Source organism: Sorex araneus, chromosome X (assembly GCF_027595985.1).
Source record: "Sorex araneus isolate mSorAra2 chromosome X, mSorAra2.pri, whole genome shotgun sequence".
NCBI classification, from domain to species: Eukaryota; Metazoa; Chordata; class Mammalia; order Eulipotyphla; family Soricidae; genus Sorex; species Sorex araneus.
Window position 1 is genome coordinate 78,907,508 of NC_073313.1, and position 23,723 is coordinate 78,931,230.

The following is a 23,723-nucleotide window of genomic DNA, read 5'->3' on the forward strand; positions in this document are numbered from 1 at the left end:
ACAGAACAAATAGCACCAGCAGAGGAGAGCGTCGGAAGCACCCATTGGGTCAGAATGGCAATGCCGCTTCGAGCTGATGTGAACCGCTAAGTAAGGAGCCTGTGGGGTTTTAGTGCTTTACCTATGGGGTTGGAATTAATTCTTGAGGGAAAACCATCTTGCCAGCAACAGAAAGCCTAGTTGGGTGGTCATAGACGCAGGCAGACCACTGGAAAGTAATAGCGGGCAGTCCAGGGGTGAGGCTGCTCAGCGGTAGGGCACATACTTTGTAGGGAGGGGTTAAGGATCTGGGTTTGGTCCCCAGCATGGCCATGAGAAAAAACAACAGTAGGCAAGAAGCAGCAGGGGACTGCACTAACTAGCAACACAGGAAAGGAAAAGCGACACGTGAGCTCTGAATGCAACCATTAAAACCGCAGGGTCCACAGACAGTCGAGAAGTCAAGAGGTCACCTCGGAAAAGGGAGTGCTTTATTAATTTTTATCTATTTGGCAGAGAGAGTTTTGTAAGCCTCTGTCAAAGACTCTGCTCCTCTGGGCTCCCACTTAAGTTAATGGCATAAGCGATAAACAGCAGAGAGTAAAGGAAGAGGGGCTGATCATTTTAAAGAGGAAAATGGTAAAAGTGGCAATGTAAAAGTGAGTTGGCAAATTGGTATGGTCCATCATCAGGGGAGCTTTGGGGGCAATTTTGCGAAATGGCCCATAAGGAGATAAATGCAAAACAGGGGAAGTGCTTGACGAGTCATTTGTGAGAGGGTACAAGACGTTATTGATAGGAGGACGGTAATGACCCCCCAGACGGAACTTAGAGGCATAGGGCCCAGAGGGAGTACAGTAGGTAAGGCATTTGCCTTGTATGTATCCAACCAGGGTTTGACGATCCCCAGCATCCCACATGGTTCTCCTGAGCACTGCCAGGAGTTATTCCTGAGTTCAGAGCCAGGAGTAAACCCAGAGTATCGCCGGGTGTGCCCCCATCCCCCAAACGAAGACAAAAACCAAAAAGAAAATTAGATGCATCTAAGGAAGGCTAGAGGACCGAATACACCACAGAGGCAGCTGTTCTCAAATGGGGAGGAAAGGGGGTGAAGGATTTTGTTTTATTTTGTTTTTTTTTAATTTTTTTATTAGTTTATTTCTAATTAGACAGTCATCGTGAGGGTACAGTTACAGATCCATACATCTTTGTGCTCATGTTTCCCCCATACAAAGTTCGATAACCCATCCCTTCACCAGTGCCCATTCTCCACCACCAGTAAACCCAACATCCCTCCCCCCCTCCCCAGTCCCGTCTCCCCCCACCCCACCCTGCCACTATGGCAGGGTATTCCCTTTTGTTCTCTCTCTCTGATTAGGTGTTGTGGTTTGCAATAAAGGTGTTGAGTGGCCATTGTGTTCAGTCTCTAGTCTGTATGGTTTTGTTTTATTTTGTTCTTGAAATGTTTTTCTACAGTGTAAGAAAGAAAGACAAACCAAGGCAGGTGGGGTAAAGGGAGAGAACTTGCTCAGACAAATGACCCAAGGACACGAGTTTCCTCCATGAAGCAAAACTTGGTTTTGCTGGGTTATCAATTCAAACATAGCCAGTACATACCAGATTCTGGTAGCGTTTGCATCCTCATTCTTTATGCATCTAGTTTGGGCTGTCTCTGTAGGGTTGGTTAAGAGCCATTTATAAGTCCCTTTGTATTTGGAGGCTGTTTTATCGGCTTTGCACTTTCCTGGCTCTGTAAGAGAAAATGTATGCACATTTTAAAGGGCAAAAGGCACTTAAAAGTATCAAGAACATCCATTACAACCCATCACTTATTACCCTGCGCATAAACATCAATGAATAAAAGAGCAAACTTTTCCTACCCAGCTTCACTGAAAATAGCATTAAATGGATTCCTTATTTAAAAAAAAATAAAGCTTCCCAATTCATCCTCATATTTAGACCTGTTCATTGAAATCAGCAGTTGGACAGGACAGGGTTTGAGTTTGATTTCTTAAAATGATACATATACATTGAAAAAGGTCAAGACACAACATGGTCTAGAGTGAAAATCCAAAGACCACGCCAGCCAACAATATGAAGTAGTCGTTGTCGATAGTGTTGGGACAATGGCAGGAGAAAGGTTAACTCCTCTTTCTGGATGGTTCCTCTCTTCCTAATGGACGGATTACCATGAATTTGGCTTTAGTTAATTCAGTATATATTCCATCACCATTACTGACAGGGGTGTCCTGTTCTGACAGAGTAGTGCCAAGGGCAAGGTTTGGCTGACAAGTGTTGTCCCATGAAGTGACAGATGAATTTATCCCCTGGGCAAGGTCCAGCGATATATTCCTAGCTTCCTTTTTTTTTGGGGGGGGGGGGCGGGTGGCACACATGGCAGTGCTCAAGGACCTTTCCTGGCTTTGTGCTCACAAGTGATCCATGGCAATGCTCAAGGACCATATGCGGTGATTGGGATTTGAACAGGGTGTCAGCTGATACACCACATGCAAGGTATTACTTTCAGCACTCTCTCTCTCTCTCTGGCTCCAGTTCACAATTTTCATTCATCAGCCAATGGGTGTGAAACTCTGACTCCAGAAATCATTTGACACTGTCCCATGGAATGTCTCAGCCAGATTTGCTCTGGCCTCACCACTGTTACTCTGAGTGGACGCAATGGGCCTGCTCTTGGCTCTCGAGAAGACCTTGTTTCCTTGGCCTGATGGCCTCTGCCCAGGGCTTCAGCCCTTTGATATCTTCCATCTCCCTCACTTCCCTTGGTAGTCATGGCCAACCCTCTGCCACTAGATTCATTTTGCAATGATAACTGTGTGCTCTGATACCTCTGTGGATTATTTGAGCTAGCAGTGATTTTACCTCTGACTCTAGGACAAAAAGGAAGAAAGCTTGGAAGCAATGTGAAAGAGATGGAGTGAACTTTCTGGTTTTCTATTTGAGTCTTGCTAATTTGCAAAGAAAATGCCCACAAAAGAAGTTCTAGACTGATACTACGTCAGTTTCCAAGATGAATTGGTTGTGTCTAATAAATTAGGAAATATTTCTGGGAATATATCCCGAGGGTGCAAAAAAGTGCAGTAGAAATGACATCTGTACCTATCTATATGTTCGTTGCAGCACTGTTCACAATAGCCAAAAACTGGAAACAACCCAAGTTCCCTAGAACAGATGACTGGTTAAAGAAACTTTTATACATCTTCACAATGGAATACTATGCAGCTGTTAGGAGAGATAATATCATGAAATTTGCTTATAAGTGGATAGACATGGAGAGTATCATGCTAAGTGAAATGAGTCAGAAAGAGAGGGACAGACATAGAAGGACTGCAATCATTTGTGGAGTATAAAATAACATAACATGAGACTAAAACCCAAGGACAGTAGATACAAGGGCCAGGAGAATTGCTCCATAGTTGGAAGCCTGCTTCATGAACAGAGGGGAGAAGGCAGATGGAATAGAGAAGGGAATCACTAAGAAAATGATGGCTGGAGGAATCAGTTGGGATGGAAGATGTGTGCTGAAATTAGATAACGGACCAAACATGATGATCTCTCAGTGTCTGTGTTGCAAGCCATAATGCACAAAAGTAGAAAAAGTATGGGGAATATTATTTGCCATGGAGGCAGTGGAAGGTGGTAAAGGGGGGGGTATACTGGGGATGTTGGTGGTGGGGAATGTGCACTGGTGGAGGAATAGGTGTTTGATCATTGTGTGATTGTAACTCAAACATGAAAGCTTGTAACTATCGCATGGTGATTCAATTTAAAAAAGGGGGGAATAAAGAATAACTCAACCATGAAAAAAATAGGAAGTGTCTGTTGGGCAATGCAAAAATCTGTTCTTGTCTCTGGGTATTTCTGCGAATGAGAAAACTCTGACCAGCCATTGTTTATATACATAGCTGACCAGCCATTTCTGATAACCTATCTGGTACTGTTCTAAAAACCATTTTTATTACTGACACAACGCTGCATGATAACATAAAGAAGTTTCAGGTGTGCTTCCTTTTAATTCAATATCTGCATAATGTATATTAACTTTTCCACTAAACATTCAATTCTAGAGGCCAAAGAGATAGCAAATGGCTGGAAGATGTGTGCTGAAAGTAGAAAAAAGGACCAAAAGTAATGGCCTCTCAGTATTTGTATTTCAAACCATAATGCCCAAGAGTAGAGAGAGAGTAAGAAGGAAATTATCTGCAGAGGGCGGAGGTTGTGGGAGGAGTATTGGGGACATTGGTGGTGGAAAATGTACACTGGTGGAGGATAGGTGTTGGATCATTGTATGACTAAAAGTCAAACATGAAAGTTTTGTAACTGCATCTCACAGTAATTTAATTTTAAAAAAGAACAAAAAGTTAAGGTGATTTCTTTGGAGTCCACTGACCCATGGTCAAATATGTGGAATAACATATGATCCACCAGGGATCACTACTGACCTCAGAGTCAGAAATTGCCCATGAGCACTACTGGGTGTGGCCCCAACAACCCCCAATAATTAAAAAAAAATCAAAAGTCAAATTCTATTTTTAACCATATACTTGACCTCTTTCACCCAGTTAAACTAGTTTCCTAATTGGTTTACACAATATTATGGAACTCCAGGCACATAACTTCACAGTTCTCTGTGTGCATAAGACTCATTGCATCCACCACCAAAATGTTTCACTATTAAAAATTTTCTCAACCTATCCTCTCATGGACTGGAGCGATAGCACAGCAGGTAGGGCATTTGCCTTGCACGCGGCCAACCCGGGTTCGATTCCTTCATCCCTCTCGAAGAGCCTGGCAAGCTACCAAGAATATCCCGCCCGCACGGCAGAGTATGGCAAGCTACCCGTGGCATATTCGATATGCCAAAAATGGTAACAACAAGTCTCACAATGGAGACATTGCTAGTGCCCAATTGAGCAAATTGATGAACAACCAGATGACAGTGCTACAGTGTTATCCTCCCATACCTTCTCCTTTTCCATCAGTGAACACTATGGTTTTTATCAAAGTCTAGCTGCTACTTTGGGGATAGTTTCTTTTTAAGTTTCATTCTTTCTTTTTAATTTCTTCATTTGTTTGGGGGTCACACCCAACAGCACTGAAGGACTGTTTTCGGATTCTTTCTTTTTAATTTCTTCATTTGTTTGGGGGTCACACCCAACAGCACTGAAGGACTGTTTTCGGCTCAGTGCCTGAGAGCAGCTCCCAGTGCTGCTCAGGAGAGCCTACAGCTCGGCGGATTAAACCTGGGCCTCTTCACGCAGAGTATGTTCTTCAGCCCCTTGAGTCATCTCTCTGGATTTTCATCTATTCTTTATGTTAGAAGAAAGGTTGTCAGGATAAGTGGGCACTGAGGCTTAGAAAAGATGAAAACAACCTCTCTCCCCTCTGAGTCCAGGACCCCGTACTATATAAACATTATGAACCTTATTTTCAGGGGAATAGATTCATATGAAAATACCCTCTCCAAAATTACCTAATTTTTCCACTAGAATACGCTCAGATGTTACTAATAACTTCAATCTATGTGATGTGAAGTTTCCTTGCTTGAGGTTGTTCCTTATTTTACTTTTGATCCTGGTAATCAGTTTGGTGGATGATAAATAAGAATTCGCTTTTATGATGACCCGCCAAACACAGCTGAAAAGTGAAGCAAAGGAAAAAGACATTGCAGTTATGTAACCAGGCAATTTGGCCTGTGATACTAAAATTCTTTACAGATTACGTAATAAGTTGTCCATGAATAGCAGAAAATTTACAGTTATTTAGTGACTATCAAAAAAATTATGGCAGAGAGCATATTGAAATCTTCTGAAAAAATGTTTTGTATTCAAAACAAGCAACACAAAACCTTGTTTTTAAAAGAATTAGGAGCAGCATTTATATGATTTTGAAAGAAAAAGTCTACAACTTTGTGACCAATAGTGGAGAAAATGATGGTGGTAGAGAGTACTCAGGCTCACCACTCCAGAGAAAACCTTTCATCCTTCCCATCTCCAATTTGTCCACCATTATTGCGATAGGGCAAATAGGCACTTGGTCAATTGATCTAGAAATATGTTCTCTGCAGAAGGTCTATTTTTATAATAGATTAATAGCTGTTGTAATGATAATGAGATGAAAGAATTTGTGGAGAGCTCATACTCCATGTATTTTTTTGATTCTCTCATCACAGTGACTTTACAAGGTAGCTAATAGCTAGCTACTATCATCCCCATTATACAGATAAGGAAATTGAGCTTTAGAGAGATGAAGTGTCTCAAGATAACAAGGCCTTCGTATTTCATTTCTGCCATGAAAATTTCTGCCCATGAAAGAAGACAGCTATCCATGACCTCAACCTCTGAATTGATGTCTTTCAACAGTCAAAATTCCCCTAATATTCCACTATGGAGCACATTTAAGGTTCACAAACCTATTTACACTTTTTCTCCATTTGCCTTTGTAGGCAAAGGCTTTTCAAGAACACATTTCTTAGGTACTAACAGTAATTGAACATTAGATGTGCCTGTGTTCACTCAAAATTTCTCTCTTTGGGGCTGGAGCGATAGCACAGCGGGTAGGGCGTTCGCCTTGCACGCGGCCGACCTGGGTTCTAATCCCAGCATCCCATATGGTCCCCTGAGCACCGCCAGGGGTAATTCCTGAGTGACCCCTGTGCATCGCCGGGTGTAACCCAAAAACAAAAAAAAACCCAAAATTTCGCTCTTTATCCAACCTAAACCATGCGTCTCTTCCACTCTCGCTGACCCCTCTGATTCCCTGTCCCCTCCTTTACTTTAGAGACCCTTTTCTCAATTTTCAGGTTATCAGGCCGAGAAGACCTTTCCTATGGCTTCACAGATCCTCTGCTCCAGAATCCAAACAATTCGGTGGCAGTGCATATAGTCTCTGACTATATGTCCTTCTGAAGTCACATCAAGGCAACCAATAGTAGCCAGGAATCTGGGAGGAGCTGGAGCACAAGTCTAAACAGAAGTGAGGCTGCTTTCCATGTTGTTTTGCATTTTCTCTGCTCAGTACTTGGTAGACTTTTTTTATGACAACAAATACTTTATTCCCCCCATACCCAAATTAGGCCCACTTTGGACCCCATTTTCTCTTCACTACAAAGAGGCAGAGACAGCTGCTAGTCTGTGCCGTGACCAAATGAAATAACTTATTTCATGAAGGCAAGAGCCCAATTACAGCATCTGTAAAATAACCACTGGGTACTTTGATCTCCTTCTGACAAGTCTGACCAACAGGCTGCACATACAGAATTAAATGGAAGGAAAATCAGAACCAAATGTACCCGCTAGGAATAAACTCAGCTCCTACCTGTATGATATATGAGGAATTGTCATCATTTCTTGTCCATCTTTCTGTTTCAAATAATGCGAAAGAAACATATAGGTCATTGACATTTATAAGGCATCAAAAATGGCAATAGGGATTATTGTTAACAACATTTGTAATTATACTTTATGCTTAGATAATCCATTGCCCTCTGCAAGTCACTTTCAAAACATTAATTCAGGGACTGGAGAGAGAGTAAGGGGTAAGGCACTTGCCTTGCCCTGGTTCAATCCAAGGCACTACATATCATTCCCTGAGAAATTCCAAGAATGATCCCTGAGCACAGAACCAGAAATAGCCCCAGAGCATTGCCAGGTATATCCCCCAAAGTATAAAAAAATCCAAAATTATTTCATTGAGTCATAACACCAGCTCTGTAGGATAATGCAGAGATTTGTCATACCATTTCCTGGATGAGGAAGCTAAGTCTCAGAAAAGTTCTATAATCTGCCTCACATCACAGAGTTCACAAGTCACAGAACTTGGAAAAGAATCAAAACTTTATGGGTCTGGATCCTGAAACCTTATATCTGGGTATGTGGTGGTGACAATTGTGAACACTCTCAAATATATATTCCACACTCTATTTCGTGCTCTGCACTTTACACAAATTACTCCATTTTATCTGTCCTACAGCGCTGCAAGAAACATTGCCATGATTATTCCCATATTACAGGCAGGGAAACAAATACAGAGAGGTTAATTAAGTTGCCCATGGTCTCACAGGAGAAAGTGAAAGAATAGGGATTCCAACCCACTCAGCTTGATTCTATGTGCCTCAGAATTACCAAAAGACACCTCTATTATTTAAGAGGAAGTTTAGGCGTGTCGCAATATCTAAAATGTATTAAATTAAACAAATTCAGGCCCAGCTATTTACAGAAATTGTTTTAAAAGGAGGCAGAACATTTGGAATATGCTGTAGATTAGACTGTATTTTGTATAGTAAAAATATGTGTCCCCTGTTTAAACACCTTAAAAACTGTGCTTGTCAGAAGGAAATAAAAGAAGAGAGGGAGATGCAGAATGATTTCTCCCGTATGTGGGATATAAAGAAGCATATCAGGGGAGTAACAAATAGCCAAAGGAAACAAAAACTGAGAACTGGTTTACAGAAATGAGCTTACCTCTCTTGGGTGGGGGCTGGGGAGAGGAAGATGTGGGGGATGAGTTAAGGGAGACACTGAGACAATGGTAGTGCAAGGGGACATGCTGGAGGAGGGTGTGTTATTAGAATGTTTTATGCATAAAACCAATTCATGGGCAGTATTGTAAATCACAGTGGGGAAACTGATGATGATGATGATGATGATGATGATGATGATGATGATGATGATGATGATGATGATGAAATGTGTGCTCACTAATCATTTCCAAGATTAACATTAAAACTTTGTGGCACAATCTTCTGTGACTCCAAACCCACAGGTATTCGGATTTTACTTTGGGGGCTCCCAGGAACTCATGGGAAGGGGGCGTAACTGGCACGCCCTCGGCCCAGATAAATCCGGAGCTGCTGAGCGCGAATCGGACCCTCTCGCCTAAAGACTTTGAATTCAGAGACTTCTTACAGCAATGCACTGGGACTGTGAGCTGGGCTATGTAATTTCTGGCAGAATTTTCCCTGGACTTTATACAGAAATTCAAAACCAAATTATAGACTTAACATTTATAATTGTCAGCAATGTGAAACGGTTCCATTTGAACAGGTCTGATTTGGGGGGAAAACTCCAAATAATAACAGTAAGTTTTTGTTGAAATATTGAAGGTTTTTCATGTAGCAGCCACCTCTGGACTGTGAACTAAGCAAAAGCCCCACGCTGGCCGACGCGGCGTGGCGTACACCATACTATGAGGCGCAGGAAGGGGGATGAGGGGGAAAAAGGAAAAAAAAAGGAAAAGGAAAAAGAAAAAAAGAGAGAGAGAGAGAGAGTTATGTCAACTATAGTGAGTTTTGTGTTGAATTATGGAATGTAATCAAGGTAAAGAAAAAATGAAGTGAAATTCATTAGTTATACAGTAGGGGGTAGGGGGTGGGGGCGGGGGGGTATACTGGGGTTTCTGGTGGTGGAATATGGGCACTGGTGAAGGGATGGGTGTTTGAATATTGTATAACTGACATATAAACCTGAGAACTTTGTAACTTTCCACATGGTGATTTAATAAAAATTAAAAAAAAAAAAACTTTGTGGCACAGGAAAAAACGGAGAATTGGAGTGAGGCTATATATTTGTCACACCTTGGTTTCAAATCTCTACAATTGGGCAGGAGATATAGCCCATGCAGGAGGTCCAAGTTCAATCCCTGGCACTGTATGGTCTCCTGAGCACTGAAGGAAGTGACCCCTGAGCACTAAGTTACGAATAGCCGCGGAGCTCCATCAGGTGAAGCCCCCAAACAAACAAAAAAAAAATCTGGGTCTAGAACAATAGTACTGTGGGTAGGGAGTTTTCCTTGCATGCTGCTGATCCGGGTTCAATCCCCAAAATTTCATATGATCCTCTGAGCCCCACCAGGAATGATCCCTGAGTGCAGAGCCAGCAGTAAGCCATGAGCACAGCCAGCAGTGGTCCCAAACAAGGAAAAACTTCATCAAATCTATATAATTAGAGGGTGGATTTATTATGTGAATTCTAGTCTTAGAACAATAATGTTACAGTGGGATGAACCAGGGTGCTCAGAAAGATGTCTACAACCAGAGTGATCATTTCCAACTATTATTGTCATAGAGGTTCCTTCTCTGTCCTAACTGTCCACCCATTTGTGGCAAGCTTACAACAATGGACCAGTCCTCCTGGCCCTTGTTTCTACTTTCTGTATTACTGTCATACAATGCTTTTTATGTCTCACAACAAAATGCAGAAAGGAGGTGAAGGAATATACATGATAAAATTTTAGCACCTGTATTGCAAACCATAATGCCCAAAGAGGGGGGGAGAGGGAGAGAGAGACAGAGACAGAGACAGAGAGAGACACAGAGAGAGAAATATCTCCCATAGAGGCAGGCTGGGGAGATGGAGTGTATGGCAGGAGGGAAACTGGGGAATTCAGTGTTGGGAAATGTACACTGGTGAAGGGATTGGTGTTGGAATATTGTATGACTGAAACCCAATCGTGAGCAACTTTTGTAACTGTGTATCTCATGGTGATTCAATAAAATATTAATTGTTTTTTAAAGATGTCTACAACCAAGAAATTCCATTTCCCATTTGTAATCCCCAAATAATTCTGTACCTCCCTCCCCAAAACACACCTGGCCCATAAAATATGCCTCAAAAAATGTCACACAGGGAGCTCAGAAAAGCAGAGGTTTGTTTTCTTGATAGGTTTTTGTGTGAACTCCAAAGAAAGTAATGTAATTTGACCCTCAATTAGCACAGTTGAACCTTGTCTGATAAGTTATATGTGGGTGGAAAAACTCACATCTGCTTAGGTACAAATAAGGTGGATTACAAGTAGATGTGTTTTGCAAAAGTACTTACAAAAATTCGGTCCATGTTCATTTCTTCTTCAGAAGAGTCTCTGTATCAAGAGTATCACAGAATTATAGAAAAATAAGATACAGTATCAAACACAAAAGGATACAAGCTCAGAAGAAAGACAACTCCAAGGCTTAATAGCAGACTCTTGTGTTTCGAATTCAATGGTCACCATTTGCATATTAAAATGACAGTAGGCCATAGACAAGCAGTCCCACTTCCTAGTCCATAATAGTATCAGCAAGGATGTACAAATAAATATATGTACAAAGGTGAAAATAATTGAAATGTAATTCACTAGGTAACTGGATAAATACATCATGGTGCATTGATACTAAAGGGTTCTAATCAGTCCTTAAGATGAATAAACTAGGAGCCACAGAGTTAGTACAGTGGTCAGAGTGCTTGCCTTGCATGCGGCCTGCCTTGGTTTGATCTCATTTGCTCACTGAGGTAGTAGCAGTGAATGTGCTCATAGATGGGTGCTGAGGAGCTGTAGTGATAGTACAGCAGGTAGAGCACTAAAGTGGCGCATGGCCAACTGCTTTTGATCTCTGACACCCCCAGCTCTGCCAGCAGTAATTCCTGAGCACAGAGCCAGGAGTTAGCCCTGAGCACCACCAGGTGTGGCCCCCAAACAAACAAACAAAAAAGATGAGTAAGATAGGTTATGCATTGGCTTGAAAAGATGAACACGAAGCATTCTAAATGAAGAATAGAAAGCTACAAAGCAGTAGAATAGGCTCCCATTCACTTGGTAAGTGTTTGACAACAAATCTAGAGGAATAGAAAATAAGCTGTTAACCAGATTTCTTGGAGGAGAAGAGAGAAAGCAGCCTTCTGAAGTTTTTCACTACCTGAATTATATATTTATGTAAAACACTAAGACTTTTAGAATGGTCGCCTATCGTTTTTGTAATAAGGAAAAATAATAGACACATTTTTTAAAAGAATGTTATTTACTCCAAGCATCCCCAATTTTCTTTTAATAACCTACCATGAACTTACTTCTATTATTTCCCATGAACCTTCTTGAAACTAGTTATATTTAAACTTGTAGGAATAAATGAAATTCAAGTCTAATATCACATAGACAGTCACACTTAACGTTTTAAAAGCCAGCTTAGCATGCTATACCAGAGTCAGACCTATTTTGCACAGGGAAACTTTTGGATGTTCCTTTAACAGAGGACCAGTACAAAAGATCAAGGCAATAGCAGAGGAATTCTTTCTCAGATGACCAAATTCCTTTGTCATGGCCTCCTTGATACTACTCAGTGTCTATTAATTTTACCATCTCCCTCTCCTTATGAGAACCCCCAGCAAGCTGTGCTCTGGTCAGCATTCCTCAATTTCAACATTTCAAGGTCCCCCTGGAATTTCAAATTCCTCAAACCATCTTCACTGAAACAACAAGGGATGGTAGTTAAGTCCTCTGCCTTGGCCATCCCTATGCTTCCACCCTTTTCCATAGGTATGACATTTTCCTAAGTTGCAGAATAACAGCATTCTAACACTGAAGGGACATTTGAGGTGACTCAGTCTAATTCTACTGTTCTTCTTTACTTATTTCTTTCTGTTTTGTTCTCCTGTTTGCTTTATACCCCCACAGTAATAATACCAATTTCTGCCTCATTACAAAGTGAACCTACACTCAGAAGAGAAGATGCAAGTCAAAACAAAGCAACCCCGAAATCTTAGACAAAAACAAAGGAAAGCCTCTCGAGATGGGAACAGACACAGAATACCCTCAAACTGACATTGGGTCCAGAGTAAATGAGACTCACCTGCTTTTCAGTTCAACAGCTAGATTAGCAAGAGCAAATTCACTATCCTGAAATACAGAATTCAACTGTAAAAAAAAAAAACAAAATGGGGAAAAAGGTGAGTTTTAGTATGCTTGGTTTAACTCCTCAAGCTCTGGTCTTGTTGTAGTTAGTTATGGGGGCCACAAGGGGTACTACTCAGGATCCCCCATGACTCCCTTGTTCCATTTCTCTATGTCAACCAAGCAAAGCTGACATCATCACTAAAGTGTCTTCATTCCTTCAGTGGTTTCAACACTCCCATCTACTCCACTCAGTATCAATTTGCTTGTTACCTACCAGTAAAGACTGAGTTGTGTCCCCACCCTCTGCCAAATACATATGTTCTAGGTGGCTAGCTAATGGCATTTAGAAATATGTCTTTGGAGAGTTCATTAAAGTTAAATGCTGTCATAAAGTAGGATCCTAAACCCAAAGGAGTGGAGTTCTTTTTTGGGGGGGTTAAGTAGGGGAGCTTGAGTGACATGCAGCAGAGCTCAGAGCACTTACTCCCAGCTCTGTGCTCAGGGATCTCTCCTGGTGGTGCTTGGGGAACACTATATGGTCGAACTGGGATTGACCATGCACAAGGAAAGTGCTTTAACCCCTGTACTATCTCTTCAACCCCAGTACTGGGATTCCTGTAAGACTAGAGGACAATGCATTAGATATCTCTTTTATCACTCTGTCTCTGCATGTGCACACATAAAAAAAGGCCACGTGAGGATACAGCAAGAAAGAGTGGTTTGCCATTCCACAAGCCAAGGAGAAAGTTTTCAACAGAACCTGCCTTGCCTATATCTTAATCTCAGACTGTGAGAAAATAAACGTCTGTTGTGTGTAAACCTCCTCACTTGTAGTATTTTGTTATGGCACTTTGAGTGGACCCATACACCCACGATTCTCAAACCCTTATAATTATGTCATTTGCACTTGGAAATAAATACTCCTGGGGAAACGAGGAAGCAGACGTGATCCTTCACTGCTGGCAGTTTGCACATTTTATATCACCTATGTGGGAAGGCCACCTACTGATAACTAAGAAAATGTGGAATGTTCAAGTGCTCTGACACAGTTCCAGCAAGTTATCCTATAGAAGTGTTCAAATGCTCCACAACTTGCTGTGAAGATATTCTTCTCTTCTACATATTGCTTTCAAATAGAGGGAAAAATAAAATAACATCAGTGTACACCAATTGATGCTTAGACTTAAAGTGGTAAATTTAGGGTTAGAAATATGGTACTGTGATTAAGGCACTTACCTTGCATGAAAGTGACCCAGTTCAATCTATGACACTATGTATGGTCCCCCAGAGAATATCCAAAGGTCACCCCTGAGCAAGGAGCCAGAAATGTCCCCTAAGCATTTCCAGATATGACCCCAAAACACAATAAATTTAAATAGTAAGTCATAGCCATGTAGTAAAATCCTATGTATCTACTAAAATGTATGAAGTAGAACTAGACTTACCAGTATGATTATGCTCAAAGATGTATGTTAAGTGAAAAAAGGAAACGTGAAGAATAGCATAATTAGATCATTATATTTTTTATGAAGGAATATACATGTATCAATGTCATTATATTTATAGAAAAATATAAAATACTATACCTCAAACTATTGAGAGAATTTTATACAATGATCGTATTAGAGAGATATACTGAATTTCAGATGCCAAGTTTTGAATATATTTTTGGTGCCAAGGGTAGAATACAGTGATTTTACACATGTGAGATTTGTGTTCTACCACGGAGCTAAATACCGAATCCTAATGGCTGAGGTTTTAGAGGAAATATATTAGTCTTCTGATGAGGAAAATGTAAGCACAAATGAAACAGTGTGTAGGGAAGAGAGAAAATTACCAAAGTTATTTCAATACAATAACAGACTTTGCTGTTACTACACTCCTCCTTTCTTCGAATAGGTAAATTTAACAAAGTTTTTAAAAATTCTCAATTTGTTTTGTGGAAGAAACTGTATGGTTCTAAGCAAATTAAAATAATAACATCTCAGAAAAACCTTCAGTCTTGGCACTATGAGACCACATGCATACTCATGATGTCCCTTAAGGAGTATATAGATTTTTCAGAAAAATAATCAAAACTAGGATCAAAGAAATAGTACAGGGATTAAGAATCTTTTTCCTTGTGGTGGTTGATCGCATTTCAATACCTAGCAGCATGTGGTCCCTGAAGCAACTCCAAGAATACTGAACTCCTGAACATAGCACTCAGAGAAGCCACATCACCAGGTATGGTTCAAAACCTTGCCACCCCCCCCCAATCAAATCTCATTTGCTGTAGTATTACTATGCAGTTCTAATCTATTCAGTTCATATATATGTACATGTATCTATCATCTTTATTTATGTATTTTATAAGTACTATAAATATTTAAAATATTATTTTACCCATTTTTCTGCATATTCTTTTGCAATGCTGGTAATAAGGATGCCTGGCTTTCCATCAAAGACAGAGAAGCTCATTTCAATATTGTAGAAGGAAACTGTAAAATGAGGAGATTAATTTAATTCATGCAGTTCAAGAAATTTTGCTTCTATAACTTTGGTCAAAAGTACTCGTTATTTTAAGGAAACCAAATAATAAAGTATAATTTTTAAATTTTATTTAACCACAGGGTTAAGAAGTAATACTTTGGCTCCATATTCAAAAGCAAAGCAAGATGTACCGTCTCATTATATTCTATTTTTTAACAATTCTCTGGTTTCTACACAGTGCATAGACATTCTACAAAGCTTCAGTTTTCATTGGCCAACAGTTTTAGTCCAATCATTGCCCAAGATGAATATTTTATCACAAGATCATTTATACTGAGAAAATATTAATTTACTCCTATGCCTTTTTACAGAATTAGGTTTTTCTCCCTTTATTTTCCCCTTTCTTTTGTCTATCCTATCAAATTTCCAGAGGGGTTGTTAAAAGCTGTTAAAAGTTGAAGACATATATTCCTAGATAAATGATAAGAATTCCTAATCAGCTGGAGGTAAAGACTGTAAAAGGTTGAATCCCACATCAAAGGAATTAAAATGGCAAGCTAGAAAATTTTCTGGTGTCTTCTAGAGTATGGTCAACATGTTGAATCTAAGACCACCTAATCCTTTTACTGAAAAAGGGGGCAATTTCCTGATTATGTTATACTGACAAAATAAAAGTGAGGACATCAAGAATAAAACAAGTGAAAAGGAAGCTCAGAAATATCTTACGTATGCATAAAAACAGTGCTGGCATGGATGTGGGAAGAAAGGGATTATTATTCATTGCTGGTGGGAATGCTGACTGGTCCAGCCTTTTTGGAAAACAATATGGGCATTTTTCAAAACATGAGAAATTAAGCTCCCATTTGACCCAGAAATATTGGTTCTGGGAATATACTCTGGGGCCCAAAAACACACAGCAGAAATCCCATCTGCACTTCTATGTTCATTGCAGCACTATTCCCAATAGCCAATATCTAGAAATAACCTAAGTACCTGAGAACAGTCAAATGGATAAAGAAACTATGACACATCTGCACAATGAGATACTACGCAGCTGTTTGAAAAAATGAAGTCATGAAACTTGTCTATAAGTGGACTGACATGGAGAGTATCATGCTGAGTGAAATGAGTCAGAGGTGAGGGACAGATATAGAATGACTGCATTCCTTTGTGGTACATAAAAATAGTAGAAGACTAATATCCAAGGCCAAGGAAAACTGGCGCTGGTTTTCCTTGAGGACTAGTCAATGGTGGGAATCTGGCACAAGTATGTGTGGGGCAGAGGGTAGGTAAGATATAGAAGGGACCAGTATGACAATAATAGTTGGAAATGATCACACTGGACAAGAACCGTGTTAAACGTAGGTAATACATGATAACCATTTAGTATCTGTATTGCAAACCAGAATCCCCAAAAGAGGTGAGAAAGAGAGGGAAAGAGAAAGAGAAGGAAATTGGCTGCCATAGATGCAGTCTATGTGTTCAGGGGATTGGGGGGTGTTGAAAGGAGGGAAACTGGGGACACTGGTGCTGGTAAACATACACTGTTGGAGTGATGGTGTTGGAGCACTGTGACTGAAATCTAATCATGAACAGCTTTGTAAGGGTCTGTCTCACAGTGATTCTATTAAAAAATCTATTAAAAATAAATATCTTACTGAAGCGATAGTACAGTGGATAAGGCCTTTGCCCTGCACACAGCCTACCAGGATTTGACCCCTAGCATCGTATATGGTCCTCTAAGCACCACCAGAGTAATCCCTAAGTGCAGAGCCAGGAATAAGCCCTGAATGATGTCGGGTCTGATCCCATAAATCTTTATATATATATATATATATATATATAATCTATTATATATATTATCTATTATACTATTATCTGTAATATACATATATATACATATGCATATATATAAACGTTTTACTATAAATGATGAGTGAAAATACGCTTTTGCTTTGCGCTGTCTGTCCACTGTCCTCCCGTTGTCCGTTGTTCATCGATTTGCTCAAGCAGGCACCAGTAACGTCTCCATTGTGAGACTTGTTGTTACTGTTTATGGCATATCAAATACGCCATGAGTAGCTTTCCAGGCTCTGCCGTGTGGGTGGGATACTCTCGGTAGTTTGCCAGTCCCTCCAAGAGGGACGGAGGAATCGAACTTGGGTCGGCTGCATGCAAGGCAAACAACCTACTGGCTGTGCTATTGATCCGGCCATTATGGGGTTTTTTTAGTTATGTTTTTACATTATGTTTTGAAAAATCCACAAAGATATGCGAGCTAACTGAAAACTTCCATTTGGATAGCATACTCACTTTACTCACTGTCTGAAGGAAATAAGAAACTTCAGTAACCCTCTTTATCTTTTTATACCTTCAGAGAAGGAGCCATCCTGGTGAACACATGGACTGTTGTGCATGTAGTTATCTTAGTTATATGCTGCATATATTGTGGAACATACCTTCGGACTCCTCAGCAATAAGCGAAGCTGATGCTTCCGTAGGAAGAAAAGAAGATGTGGAGTCAAGCCAGGTCATCTCAAAAGAGGATGAAAGTAGTGAAGAGACAGTTGTTGAGAGATGTGTAGCTCCAGTGGCTATCAATGGAAATGAGACTCCAGTAACATTGGATGTAGTGGTAGTTATATTTAGAAGGAAATCCTGTGCTGGACTAGGAAGTACTGAATTAGAGGATGCTGATGCATCTGGGATTCTGCTCCAAGCAGATGTTATTGTAGCACTAGTCAGAGGCTTGTAACGAACTGATAATGTGTGATCAGGTGTAAGAGGTGACCTACTCACTTGGCTAAAGGATGAAGGTTGAGATATAGTCTGGGAGTTGACAGTCCTCGTGGTTCTGAAAGATGCCTCAGGAGATTTGGAAATATGTATACTATTATCTGTAATTTTTACAGATGTAGGGAAAGAAGTTGAGAAACCAGTAGGGATAGTGTCCTCTATAGGTGTAGGAGAGGTTTTGGTAAATATGGTGTTTGCCGTGTCAAAGGGTTGCAAAGTAAACTTAGTAAATTGTTGTGTTGGTCTCATGTCAGAAGTCAGAAATGTGGGTTTTGACACCTCTATGGTAGAAGAAGTTATGTGAGGAGTTTTGGATATGGATACCAGAGGAGAAACTGAAGGAAAACTAGATAAGATCCAAGTAAGCATCGGTGAAGCTGTGGGCTTCGAAATTATAGATTCTGATGAGACTGTGATCCCAGGCATTAAAGTTGTTGTTTTCTCCCCAAATGTGTGTTTAATGTCAGGCAAAGTGGTAGGGGTAGATCTTGAAGATATAGATGGATTCTCAGGCATCCCAAGGGTAGGAAAAATTTCTGATGTGGAAATTGATGACATTGATATAATATCTTCACTTATAGTCTGAGAGCTTGAGTGTGTTGACAGAAACCCAGGAACAAGAAAGGAGGTTTCTGTTTCCATCTTGCTGAGTGTAGGTTCATGAGTAGAGGTAGAAATTGGAAATTGAGAATCTTTACTTGTGGAGGCATTCCAAGAAGTCATAATAAGAGACTGGGTATTTCTAGATGTGCTTCTGGCTCCCAAGTCTGGGAATTCAGCCATTTGGGATGTAGGAGGAAGAGAAGTCTTTGTAGAGGAGAGCTCAGTCTCAGTACTATTAGGAGAAAAGTGAAATGATGTCAAAGAAACTGGATCTGTACTGGATGGAGTCCACGAAGGATATGAAATAGATGTGGCATGCTTTGTAAATTCAGCTGTTGTGGTTTTTTCTGACAAAGTCATCTTTTCTGTATTTGAAGAAAAGTAGGTGGTAGTTTTTACACCCTTTGTGGGTCCATGGGTGCTCTTAAATGTAGTGAAAAATGGGTAAACCTGAGTATTTGTGGAAGTATAGAGGTCATCTGAAGAAGTAGATGAAAGCACAGTTTCTGGGGTAGTAGTTCTAGAACAAGGATTTGTGAGAACTGTCCCTCTATTACTGGTTAAAGTGGATTGTAAGCTGTTAGTAATCCCAGATAACATGCCCATAATTGTAGCTTTATCTCCTTGGGATGATTGTTGGGTTGTTGATAAAAGTGGTGAAAATGTGTCTTTTGGAACAGAAGGAATGACTTTGGTAGTCTTAGAACTGAGTAGAGAGGAGTCCATGATACTTGAAAAAGGGGTCACGATCCCAGTCATGCTAATGGTTGGGACATCTGTCGGAGAGGGAAACACTGACTCTGTTGGAGAAGAAAAAGATGTAGCTGTGATCCTGGAGGATACCTCTGACATTTCTGAGGTACTGAATGCAGAGGAAATCATTGTGCTTTTTGAAGTATGTCCAGCAGATGTCACGGGCATAACATCCAATGTAGATGGATTTATGGTCATAGTAGATCTAGGAGCGATTGAAGACAATAAAGTGGAGAACAATCCAACTGTTGTAGAAGAATCAGAAGATACAGCAGGGGGTGAGAAAGTAGAATCATTAACTGACATTGGGTTCATTTCAGACACAGGCCTAGATGTAGCTGTAGAGAGACTTTTCAAACAATCTGGGTGTGTTGTTTTAGAAGACTTAGTCATTAGTATTGGGGATGTGTCAGAAACTCTTTTGGTGGTGAAAGCAGCAACATTAACTGGCGATGAGGACATCTGGTAAATAGGAATGGATGTTTTCATAGAGGTATTTCCAAGAAATACTGTAGGTACATTTCGAGTAGGATGAGTCATAGTGGTCCTATCAGTAGACATCACTGTAAAATTTCCACTAAATAATCCAGCTGTGGAATGAGACAGGAACTCTGAAGAAGTTTGTGCGTTTTCAAAAACAGGAGAGGCAATGGAAGTCACATCAGGTTGAGTTATAGGTGAAAGGAAGTGTGAAAGTGTTGTCCTGGATGTTGTGGTATCTTTGAATGAACTATCAGAGTATAAGACAGGGCGAGTCACAGATGTGGCACTTGCTATCATTTTGTCAGTACTCTGAGTATATCCTGACAAGACACTCATGCTTCCTTTTTCAGGAGATAATGTGGTGCTTGTGACAGGAACTTGTGAAGAAAGAACTGTTTTCCCAAGACTGGAAGCTGCTTCAGAACTATGTATATCTACTTTGTTACTTGAGGTAGAATTAGGTATAGACTGTGTACTCCCCAGAGTAGGAGATGAAGCCAAAATATGCTCAAGTAGAGTCACAAGTGGACTCTCTGAAGGTGATTTTGTTTGGTTACATGAAATTTTTGTGGTCTTATAAAATCCCGCATCTGTTATTTCCAAGGGTGAAGTATTCTGGGAATCTGAAATAAAAGGATTCTTTGATGTGGGTATTTCTGTCACCGTCACAGTTCTAGGGGTATTTCCTAGAATGGTAGTCATCTGTTCTTTGTTAGAAGATAAGGGAGTGGTGCTGGTCACTAATAGCGTGGGAACTGGTGTGCTTACAGGACCTATGGAAAGTTGAGATGTGTGACCACCAACTGAAGCAGTAAACTTGTTGGCAGAGGTATGTGAAGGCATGATATTATCAACAAAGGAAGTTTCTGTGGTGTCAATAACCAAACTAACATCTCCTCCACCACTTAAAGTATATGGAGAGCTGAAAGCATGTGTGGAAGTCTCCTCCACTTGAGATGTGGGTTGGCTTGATATTGGTGTAGACATTGTTGAGGTTCCATGAGTGACAGATACAACTGAAATGTCAGTGAGAAATTTGGAGCAGGGAAGAGTATGTGTATATGGGGTTACTCTGTCAATTGATGAGGAGGGGAGAGTGGTTACAGGCTTAGTTGCCATAGAAGTGACAGGCCTCACTGTCACTGAGGAGATTGGAGTTTCTGTATGAGAAGGAATTGCAGTAGGTGTCATCCTGACAGAGATTATTGTGGCTTCTGAAATGGTGGGAATTGAGTCTCTGTGAGTAGGTTTACGGGTTGTGGACACAGTCTGAGCCAATGGTGGCACTGATGTTGCAGTCACTGTAGCTGTTGAGACATATGAAGGCAGTGATGTAGAAGCAGCTGTGGCCAATGTAGAATATTCAGGTACAGTAACTTTAGACACCTTCAAAGAGGATACAGAAGAGACATTAGCTGAAAGTGAGGACATACGAGTGATAGACACAGGGGTTGCTGAGGAACGGAGAGCTGTAGGCTGTGGAGGCAAGACACCAACAGCTGAAGACATAATCATCCTGTCAGTAGTGGCAAAACTTGTCCCCAATATCCTTGTGGTGGAATCACCAAGGGACTCAGAGAATGTCTGCGTGTTTGTAGAAGTGAGAGATGGAGTTGAATTCTCATCAGGTACACTCCCTGAGACCCAATATGTGGTGAAGGTCTGAGAGGAATTAATGATTTCTTCGGTTCCGTTGTGTGAACTATTAAGTGTGGTTTTCACTGATTTTGTAGAAAGCCAACTTTCTCTCACTTCAGTGGTTGCAGTTTCATTATTCAACAGGGTACTGAACTTTTCTGTGTCAGGAAAGGGAGAAACAGTGACAGAAACTGTCATCATTTGCGTAAATTCATCTGTTGTTGCTTCCATCCTTGTTGTGAATGGAGAATTCTCAGCTGTTGTGGTCATTGTGGATGTTTCATTAAGATTATGGGAAGTTGTTGTTTCTTTCTTTGTCACAGTAGTTTCAAATTTTTGTGTTGTTTCAGACCCTGAAATAGGGGCTGTTGTCTCTGAAATTGTTCCATTTATCTTCGTTTGTGTGGTCTCAGAGGCACTCTCAGTAGAAGAAAAATTTAGTTCAACATTAGTCAAAGTAGATGTTCTATCTGTTGGTGGAATAACTGTCCCCCTTGATATTGAAGTTTCATTTCGGGCTAATGTGGACATAGGGATGGTTTTTACTAGTGTGGTGGTAAGTTTACATCCAGGCAGTTTGGTTACAGATGTGGTTTCAGAAACTGTGGAGAAATTAACAAACCATGGAGACAGGAATTTAGATAGAGTTGTATATCTGTCTGTAGTAACATCAACAGTAGCAATAGTACCAGTGGTTGTGGTAGACACACTCTTTGTGGCTGCTTCTGGTGGGATGATGATGTTAGTAGCTATTGATGAATGTTTTATATTAAAAGTACTGCCATGAAATGTTGATCTCAACAGGGTTTGGTTAGGCTTGGAAGTCCATGTGGCTGCATTAGTGGAAAAAAGATGGGGTTCTTTGGAATTTATTGATTTGGGACCAAAATCAGATGTCATGGATGTGTAAAATGATCTAGTGGAAAGCAAAGGAAGCATGTTGTCACTGCCTAGAGATGTATTGTGGGTATATTCTGACCCAGTGGTTGTAGGTAGATGCATAGTTTCAACCATTGTAGGTTTAAGTGTGACTCCAGGAGTCAAGGTTGTATGTGTTGTCTCAACATTAGTAACCGTCTGTGCACTCTGAGCTCTAGTAAAGGGAGAGGATTTCCTGAAAGAAAAGGACGTAGTAGAGATTTCTTTGGGTACAAAAGTAGATTTTATATCCTCTACTTCTGGTGAAGAGACCTTTTGGAAATTCACAGACGTTGATTCTGTTTCAGCTGTTCTTAGCTGAGATGTCATCTCAATGGTCCTAGTTGGGTGTGTCACTGAGCGGACTGCTACTGCTATTTCAGAATCTGATGTTGCCAATGTAGATGCTGTGTGATCTCTATGAAATACAGTAGACACTGGAGTGACTGCAGAGCTGAGCACAGACTCGGGTGGTAATGCTGATGCAGCCCCAATGTGAGTAGTTATAGCTGAAATCTTTTCCACCGTAGACCAAGGTTCAGTTCCAGTAGCTGTAGATGCCAGAAACTCCTGGCCAGCTGTGGAGATAGGGAGTGTTCTCATATCTGTGTATTTTTGTTTATGCCAGGATGTTGTGGACATAGAAGTTGACTCAATCAATGAGAATAAAGGTGTGGTCTTTTTAATGTTTGACTGAGGTCTAGTCACTGAAGTTTTGGGTGCAAATGAATTCTTGGCATATCCAGTTGTGCATAAGAAATTTGTAGTTGTGGTTGAATAAAAGGTCTCACTGTCAGTGATTTTAGTCATTTTTGTTGTCCTTGTTAACTCAGATGGGGATTTAGTCATTTTCATGGAGTTGGTAGTACTTCCCTTCAAGGTACTCTTTTCAGGCAGGGTGATGACTTCTGAATTAGATAAGCTATCTGCAATAAATGTAGCTGTTTCAGTTATGAGTGTCTTTAAAGATGTTGGTGCAGTTATTTTTCCCAGAAGTGGTGATGCTGTATTGGGATATGACAAGGTTATATAATCAATTCCAAATACAAAGATGCATTTATTTTTAATATCTTTTAACATAAGTACTCATGCTCAGTACAGGGTCTTAACTGTGGTCTGGGGCCACAGAGGGGAGCAGGGACCATGTGGTGCTGGAGATCAAACTCAGGGTATTCTACATGCAGTGTATGTGCTTTCACACTTAAGCTATCTCCTCGGCCCAGGTGTCTTTACAATTTTGATATCTTTGTAGAATACACAGTCTTTGGGTGAGTTTAGTCCACTAATTAGTGATGGAGTTGTTAAATATATTTGTTGTGGAGAATGTATTTATTTCTTTAATTGCTTTGCTTTCAGAAACAACCGAAAAATTAGGACTCATGTGTTAATTTGGATTCAGCTACAGAAATCAAAAAGAA

The 23,723-nt window shown here is 40.5% G+C and overlaps 1 protein-coding gene across 1 annotated transcript in view; it reads right to left on the reverse strand.

Moving 5' to 3' along the window:
- The window catches only part of ADGRG4 (adhesion G protein-coupled receptor G4), a 152,646-nt gene that overhangs the window by 98,766 nt on the left and 30,157 nt on the right, over window positions 1-23,723 (reverse strand). The window contains exons 3-9 of the mRNA XM_004606657.2: window positions 17,574-23,375; window positions 15,028-15,122; window positions 12,599-12,663; window positions 10,816-10,854; window positions 7,315-7,368; window positions 5,471-5,634; window positions 1,597-1,729 (exon numbers count right to left, since the gene is read on the reverse strand). Coding sequence (XP_004606714.2) covers window positions 1,597-1,729; window positions 5,471-5,634; window positions 7,315-7,368; window positions 10,816-10,854; window positions 12,599-12,663; window positions 15,028-15,122; window positions 17,574-23,375 — 6,352 coding nt within the window. The remainder of the gene's footprint in view (window positions 1-1,596; window positions 1,730-5,470; window positions 5,635-7,314; window positions 7,369-10,815; window positions 10,855-12,598; window positions 12,664-15,027; window positions 15,123-17,573; window positions 23,376-23,723) is intronic.